This window comes from Nyctibius grandis, chromosome 1 (genome assembly GCF_013368605.1).
Source record: "Nyctibius grandis isolate bNycGra1 chromosome 1, bNycGra1.pri, whole genome shotgun sequence".
Classification (NCBI taxonomy): Eukaryota; Metazoa; Chordata; class Aves; order Nyctibiiformes; family Nyctibiidae; genus Nyctibius; species Nyctibius grandis.
The window spans coordinates 44,773,954-44,782,708 of record NC_090658.1 but is presented as its reverse complement, the minus strand read 5'-3'; the positions used below and the strand labels follow the sequence as shown (position 1 = coordinate 44,782,708).

Below are 8,755 nucleotides of genomic sequence, written 5' to 3'. Positions count from 1 at the left end.
CTGGCACTCAAACAGAGCTGATAAGAACCAGTGGTGAGTGGAGAGCTGAATTTGCTCTTGCTTGCCCAGATGTAGTTCCCAGTTAAATAAATACGTTACGCCTACTGAGACCAAAAGGCAGAACTGAACTATTAAACTCTGATTGAACTACAACTCAACTGAACTACAGACAGACGTGATGTAAACAAATAGCACTAAACGTTTTATTCCAGTTTTGCTTCCACTGAATCTGAACTTGAGGCAGTCAACATCAGAAGTCAGCAAATATCTTCATGAGCTTGCTTCTACATTTTCAAACTACCTGAACTAACATAAATCAAAATCTTTTCCTCAACTGGCGCCGCCATAATGATCCCAATGGGCCATGCTTTCTCTTTCTGCTGAAAAAGAGGACGAATTTGAACTAATCACTAAGAGGAAAATTAGGCCAATGTACTTGCTCTAGCTTACCTTTATATGCTTATTACACCATATCAAAGATCATTCTGCAGTTCAATGTCATTTTAATGAACACACTACAGTTGCTTAATTAAACTGTTAGAAACAAAATCAGGGATTCACAAACTATGGCATTTTATTTCAGAGGCCTTTGCTTACATTTGTACAATATATTACATAATTCTCCATTTTCTGCAGAACCTAATATATATTTTATAGCTTTTTTCTATAAGCTTTTCCTTCAATGTTTGTCAACAAATTTTTACAGTCCTGTACAATTCTGAATACTTTGAAACCATTTTCAATAAAATCAGTTAACCTTAAGCACACACTACGAAGACTGAAAATGCTTTTCTTAGAAAAGTCAAATGTAAAGGATTCTGACACTCTAGCATCTACAAACAAAATGCTTTGAATTCTTACATGTTGTATTGCCAGAAAACAAAGAAAAACATGCCAGCCACTATTTCCCCAGGCAAAAGAAGTCCACAGAACTACAATTAAAACAGTAAAACAATCTGTACAATAAAGTACTGTGTATTAACAGTGCCAGGTATTAAATAGCTTGAATGAACACTTCCGCAATATACAAATGTCTTACAAAGGTATATAATTAACAGGAGAGAGCTTGGGATCCATACAACATAAAATCAATACAAGTGAAAACAGTCTGAAGTTGGTTTTGGAATTTGTACAAGGCATTTAAAAAATTAAATGTCTACCACTCCGCTAGCTATTTATTTTAAAAACAACTCTCCTTTTGTGGCAGTGTTCATATCAGCAACCACAAATTATAACCTCACACCTTACTCCGTCTTGAAGTACTCTCCTTGAAGCTCGTAATAAAATAAGCATTACAAATGAAATATTTGTTGCTTTAAGGGAAAAGAAACATTTACAAGAAAACACAAAAATATAACTGTTATAATCCATTATGAATAAATATACACTTTAAACTGGCTAAATACAATATTTATACATTAAGATTTAATACAGTTTGTTAGCCATTTTCTTTCTTTTTCATAATGTATTTTATCAAAATTAAAAAAAAATACTGTTTTATAGAAAAATGGCAAAGTACAGTAGTTTCATTCCAATTAATGGGTTCTTAAAACCCAGAGTAACTTCTTTAAGCCTAATTCAAACCTGTAAACATTAGTCAGTCTTTTTTTGTTTTTTTTTTTTAAAGGAATCCTCGTATTTGGTTATCAGGACTGATGTCAAACATCCTACTAACTGCAGGTTTTGAATTGAATACATGTGCTTGACGTATACAATTAAAGCCACTATAAGGTGACTTAGTTAAAAAACAATTAGCTTGTACAAATGAAAATAGGTTCAATATTTGTCATAAATAAATGGAAAAATATCAAATGTTCCAGCTTTAACAAAATACCAGGGAATACAGTAAGCCTTACCACATTTGTTTAGATCAACCCAACAACTCTATGCTTAATGTACTGTCCCTACAGGCAGTGAACAGCCTCCGTTTGCCACAGTGGAAGGCCTTCGAGTCACTAGACTTAACAATTCCCAGACAAGTTGGAAACAATTATTGCTTGAGGAAAAGCAGTTTGTTGTACTTTTTCTTCATAAAAGTGCACTTAAGTGCAAAGTTAGCTTGTCAAGAAACAACTTTAAATACAAAATAGTGCTTGTCTGAATTTTGTGCCACTGTGCAGTATAAAAAAAAAAAAAAAAAAAAGAGTGGCCCTCAGCAGCCATTAAGTGCAAAGTGCTTTGGCAAGTCCTGCTGTCACCTGCACTCAACTGACATTCCATTCTGGGACGAACTTGACATAGATGGTTCTGCTAAAGTTAACATAACTGCAGCTGTAATGGAACTAGAGGAAGGAGATGAGGAGGAAGATGATGTAGTAGCAGCACCTGCACAGGAAGAGGAAAACACAGGTTATAAAAATTTACAAATTAAGCAATAAAAATGTCTTCCCATTCAACAAGCATTGGTATATACTGACTCCAGCAATTAATGCCTAGTAATTAAAAAAAAAAGCCTCCATTCCTTAGCTTTTGTGGGAAATACCCTGAGAGACAGCTTCGGCCGTGTGCAAGACAGCATGGCATTGCCCCGTGCAGCCCTGGTTCTTTGGCCACCCAGATCAAGGGCCCAGCCAGAGGACGCCAGAGCTCGTTCCTGACCCACAAGCACAGTCACAGAATCACAGAATGTTAGGGATTGGAAGGGACCTTGAAAGATCATCTAGTCCAATCCCCCTGCCGGAGCAGGATTGCCTAGACCATATCACACAGGAACGCGTCCAGGTGGGTTTTGAATGTCTCCAGAGAAGGAGACTCCACAACCTCTCTGGGCAGCCTGTTCCAGTGTTTGGTCACCCTCACCGTAAAGAAGTTTTTCCTCATATTTATGCGGAACCTCCTGTGTTCCAGCTTGCACCCATTGCCCCTTGTCCTGTCAAGGGATGTCACTGAGAAGAGCCTGGCTCCATCCTCATGACACTTGCCCTTTACATATTTATAAACATTAATGAGGTCCCCCCTCAGTCTCCTCTTCTCTAAGCTAAGGAGACCCAGCTCCCTCAGCCTCTCCTCATAAGGGAGATGTTCCACTCCCTTAATCATCTTCGTGGCTCTGTGCTGGACTCTCTCTAGCAGTTCCCTGTCCTTCTTGAACTGAGGGGCCCAGAACTGGACACAATATTCCAGATGCGGCCTCACCAGGGCAGAGTAGAGGGGGAGGAGAACATCTCGTGACCTGCTAACCACACCCCTTCTAATACACCCCAGGATGCCATTGGCCTTCTTGGCCACAAGGGCACACTGCTGGCTCATGGTCATCCTGTTGTCCACTAGGACCCCCAGGTCCCTTTCCCCTACGCTGCTCTCCAACAGGTCTGCCCCCAACTTGTACTCATACATGGGGTTGTTCTTGCCCAGATGCAGGACTCTACACATGCCCTTGTTATATTTCATTAAGTTTCTCCCCGCCCAACTCTCCAGCCTGTCTAGGTCCCTCTGAATGGCTGCGCAGCCTTCCCGTGTGTCAGCCACTCCTCCCAGTTTTGTGTCATCAGCGAACTTGCTGACAGTGCACTCTATTCCCTCATCCAAGTCATTAATGAATATATTGAATAGAACTGGTCCCAGTACCGACCCTTGAGGGACTCCGCTAGACACAGACCTCCAACTGGACTCTGTCCCATTGACCACCACTCTCTGGCTTCTTTCCTTCAGCCAGTTCACAATCCACCTCACTACCCGATCATCCAGACCACACTTCCTCAGTTTAGCTGCGAGGATGCTGTGGGAGACCGTGTCAAACGCTTTACTGAAATCGAGATAGACCACATCCACAGCTTTACCATCATCTATCCACCGGGTTATGTCCTCATAAAAGGCTATCAAGTTGGTTAAGCATGACTTCCCCTTGGTGAAGCCATGCTGAGTGCCCCTAATGATCCCCCTATCCTTGATGTGCCTAGAGACAGCACCAAGGACAAGTTGTTCCATCACCTTTCCGGGGATGGAGGTGAGGCTGACCGGTCTATAGTTACCCGGGTCCTCCTTCTTGCCCTTTTTGAAGACTGGAGTGACATTCGCTTTCCTCCAGTCCTCAGGCACCTCTCCCGTTGCCCACGACTTAGCAAAGATGATGGAGAGTGGCCTAGCAATGACTTCCGCCAGCTCCCTCAGCACCCGCGGGTGCATCCCATCAGGGCCCATGGATTTATGGACGTCCAGGTTGCTTAATTGGTCCCTGACCCAGCCCTCATCAACCAAGAAAGATTCCTCCTCTATCCTGACTTCTTCTGGGGCCTCAGGGGTAAAGTCCACTGTTCCCTTTCTTTCCTGTGGTAATCAGCACAGGTAGGGACTTGTCCCAGCACCGAATATGCACATACACCCTGCTCCGGCAACCAAGAAGCAACTGCAGTTCCCAGGTGACGGTTGCCGCCATAAAATGTTACTACATGTGGCATTTCAGTGTTTCTTCATATACTTGGTGAACTCTCAAATGTGCACATAAGACATGGAGAAAATAATCCTTTTAATGCTGCTAGAAGCAAGCACACTAGAACATGCCCTACAGCAACAGGTCAAGCAGCTTCAGGGAAATGAGAGGTTTAATTGATGGTCTCCCTTCAAATAAAATAAATCACTTATCCTAAGGGGAAAGCATTAATTAGACACACAAGCCACAGCAGATTATCTGCCACAGTAGATTATTGTGTAACTTGAAGAAAAAGTTACTAATAACCTTAGATACTTAGTTCACTGCTTAGAAAAGTTTATTTTTCTGTATACTTTTTTTTCTGTATACTTTTTTTCTGTATAAAATAGTTCTGCCTGAACAGAATTAAATAGACTGCATGCCTTTTTAATGTTTTTTCCCCTCACATGGTCACTGGATATCTGAACCGTACCTTCTAAAAATCATAAAATAACTGCATACAATGCTTTTTAAAAAAACAAACCAACCCATACTCCTAACGGCACACATCTCCCTAAAAACGATCCAGTTCTTGTTAACATCTTAGTAACACCACATGCAATTTAGCCCTCTAAAAGTAGAATTTCGTTCCCAGCACTTACTTTCCCGCTCTTTTTTCTTTAAGCGCTTTCTTCTTCGGTCAATGGAAGCCACCTCAGATTTCAAGGACAGGTAATGCTTCCTGATTTCCTGCAATTTTTCTTGGAGAACTGTTATGCGCTCAGCGCTAGTCATATTTTCCAAGTCAGCTGCAAGTTAAACAATCTCTGTTAATTATTTATTGCAGCATTTCCAAAACCAACTGAATTTCAGTGAAGTGGGAGGTACTCAAATCTCAGAGATGTGCTTTGAGGTAGCAGACAGGAAAGCCAAGAAACACAGCAACAGCAGCTGCTGTTTATTATCACAAACTTTGTTCATTTTTTATTATTTTTTAAAAGAGACCACCATAGATACACTTTTTTTTTTTTTTTAAGAAGTGGGAGAGGGAGAAAATGCATGCACTCCCATCCCCATAGGAAGGAAAAGAAAAAAAAAAATAAGACAACTGGTGAAAACATAGGGGCCAAAACTAGCTTTGAGCCTGTTGTTTTTAGAGCTCAGTTTGGCCTAATACACCAGGAAGGTCACTCTTGCCCAATTTATCTTGGTTTTTTTTTTTTACAAAACAAGCAGGTTACAACAGGAATCTGAATAGCTGTGGGGTGGTTCTAATCGAGTCCATGGCATATGGGCCATAAGGTATAATTGTACAGGACCTCCTCGCTGGCATCCCACAGGGGAATTGTACAGGACAGGAACTGCCCTTCTGGCTCTTTCCAGCCGGTAACTCTCCCCAGCGTGGCGCACAGCTGCGGAGGGCACAGGCAGGAGGAACTAGCTAGGTCCAGTCCCTTTCAGCTGCAGGTAAGCCACGCTGGAGACGCTCAATTCAAAGACATTTACGAATCAAACTACTGTGGGGCACAGAATGCATGTCATCAACTTACAAGGAAGGTAGCTCCAAAGGACCAAAAGCCACAACTACATTAGGCTGTGGGAAGATGAGGAAAGCTCAGAGACACTGCAGGTGTCTTAGACCCCTGCAAGAGCAGGGAATGTGTTAAATAGCGCTCCAAGTCCAAATTCTGCCAAGCAAATTTAGCAAGTGCAACGTAGCCAACGTAGAAAGAAAGGAAGGAGCAAAAACTCTTTAAATGTGTTGCACGGGAAATCTGCCCAATGAATTTCAGCAGGCCAGTAAGTGACAATGGAGACCTATTACATTGCACAGTCCTGAAGAGCAGCAGAACGTAACTTGGCTGTGAAGAAGTACTAGGAGAAAAAACACTCTTAAAGTAACAGAGATTCAGGGCTGGAGATAAAAATAATGCAGGGTCAGATTCTCTCAGTGCAGAAACAGCTGGCTAAATGAAGAATTCCTTGGGCATGAAAGAACACTGCTGGCAAAAAGAAGAAAAAAAAAACAAGTAAAATTCAGCAGATGTGTCTGCACAGTGTGCTGTGCCAGCTCTTTCCTGTTCCCACTTTACATGAGGAACAGCAGCCTTCACCCAGCCTGGGACAGAGCACAGAAAAGCGCAGAGCATAATGCTCTGAGAGCTTCAGAAACTTGACATGTACTAAGGTCATCTGTGAATACTGAATGAGATACTATGAATTACTTCAAGAAGTAATTTATATCAGTCACACCACACAGTTTCAATCTGACCTTTAAAAGCAAAGAGAAAGCAACTCATGCAATGCTATACATCCATGGTCAGTATTAAGAATGACAATTTATTGCTGACTAGACAAACACCCAGATGCTGTAAGAGAGAGGGCTAAAAATAGCAACTTTTTGTTTTTAAATAATTATTTTCTTGTTTGCTTATTGTTATATTGAGGAAGAAGGCTTCAATCACTTGATAACCTATCTTACTTCTCTTTTTTCCCTGCTGCAAATAACGCTGCAATAGCACACACACACAGAGGCAATTAAGAAGTTGCATTAATACTGAGGCATTAATAAGCTACTGAACTATTTTTCAGACAGGCAAATGCGTGATCCTTTCAACACTGCTCACCGCTAGCTATATGTGTACCTGTAGCTGACTGACACAAACACACTGCAAGTTTTTATTAACAGAAATAGTAAACATGTCCTGGTTCACTAAGGCAAAATGGAAGGGGAAAAAGTTACTGTTCAGACACTTACATGGTTGATTTGTAACTAAAGAATGAGGAGTAAAACGGCAAGAAAATATCAACACAAGAAGCACACATAGCAGATAATATTCATGCCCGAATGACAGGTCTGCACAGGATGGCAAGAACAGCAAGTCAGTGCAGGAGTCATATCTAAAAACAGTATTGGAAGAGTGCAATATATGCAGTTGCCTGCACCGCGATTGCAAAAAAAATTTATTTATTTAAATCATGATTTATCACAAAATGAAGCAAATTGAGGACTGAATAATTTTAGGGGAAAAAACCAAAATACACAAAATTCAAAAAGCTGCCTTATACTATACTGCAAGACCACACTAGGCTTGTTTTGAAGAAAATACTTACACATTTGAAAACTCCATTTGTAAACTTTGGGCAAACGATTATTCTGTTCTTTCAGATCAGAGTCCTTCTCTCCATTTTTCCCACATTTTCCTGGAGATTGTGTTCTTGCAGGTGATTTGGTTGGGTGAGATTTCATGCCAGTAGAAACTGATTTTGCTGACTGAGACTTGGACAGACTTTCACCAGCAGACAGTTCACTATCACTGCTGTTTGCTGAAGAAACAAGAAGATACATTGTTATAAAACAAAGCAACCTTCCTGCCCAAACCAAAGCTCACCAGAAGCTACCCCTGTGCTGATTTTAATACAACAGGAGTTTATTTGACCAAAATCCTTTTACTCTAAAATGATATAATCCATCCTGGTACAGAAGCTTGGCACACAGCTCTTTGCATCACTAGGGCCTAAATACAGGACCACAAAACAGGTATATAATGGTGCCCCTGGAATTCTGGCATGCTGTGAAAGGGAAACCTCGCACGGGAAACACCGTCCATTTAGTTGCTGAGCAGCTAGATTCATAGCTATTATGCGGACCTATGGGAACCGAAATCCTACAAAGCTGGAGGGTGGATAAAACTACCAGACTGTGGCTCCACAATCCATCCTGAATACTGCTGAGTATATTGCTGAAAGTGCACGTGCAAGAATGTAAGGGGGTGGGGTAGGGACACGCTTCTTGTAAGGAGATTCTTGAATACAATCCAGCTGTTCAAGGTCCGTATAGGGAAGGTGCGCTCTACTCTCTGAACGGTTCAAGACAGCATCACACTTGATGCTTTAAAACCATATCCATAAATAAATTGTCTACATTAGAAAACAAGGCAAAGAGGCAGTCCATGTGTCAATGTAGGTGCAAAAATTATCCATGTTATTTCTGCTTACGGGGCTACACTTTTCCTAAAACAGCAACACTGATTGTTATGTCCTATCTCCTGTTTACCTTTTTATAATATTAATTTCCAATACGGCATTCAATATATACAAACCTCTATCCTGTTTTAGAGGTACTAGCGACAGACAAGCTTTTCACTGTACTCTTAGGAGACGTGTAGCAGAAATGAGAGTAAACAACTCGCCGCCTTCTTACCCTTATGTCAGCTTTATTTATTTTAGGTTTTCTGTGCTAAAATGACTGGCATTAATCTGAATTTTCATGACATCATCTACAAAAATCCTCAGACATGATGACCAAATTCTTAATTGCAGAAAAACATCTTCAGCTGACCCAAAACAGAACTTCACCTCACACTGAAATACCTTTAAGTATCGAGCAACAGGCTGAACTGAACG

At 41.1% G+C, this 8,755-nt stretch overlaps 1 protein-coding gene across 2 annotated transcripts in view; it reads right to left on the bottom strand.

The window, feature by feature from the left end:
* Positions 1 to 556: 556 nt before the first annotated feature.
* Positions 557 to 8,755, bottom strand: part of ARID4B (AT-rich interaction domain 4B) — a 99,059-nt gene continuing 90,860 nt past the window's right edge. For both annotated transcript variants that reach the window (XM_068403649.1, XM_068403656.1), the window contains 3 exons: positions 7,463 to 7,675; positions 5,011 to 5,157; positions 557 to 2,325 (listed from right to left, as the gene is read on the bottom strand). In XM_068403649.1, coding sequence (XP_068259750.1) covers positions 2,195 to 2,325; positions 5,011 to 5,157; positions 7,463 to 7,675 — 491 coding nt within the window. In that variant the 3' untranslated portion in view covers positions 557 to 2,194. The remainder of the gene's footprint in view (positions 2,326 to 5,010; positions 5,158 to 7,462; positions 7,676 to 8,755) is intronic.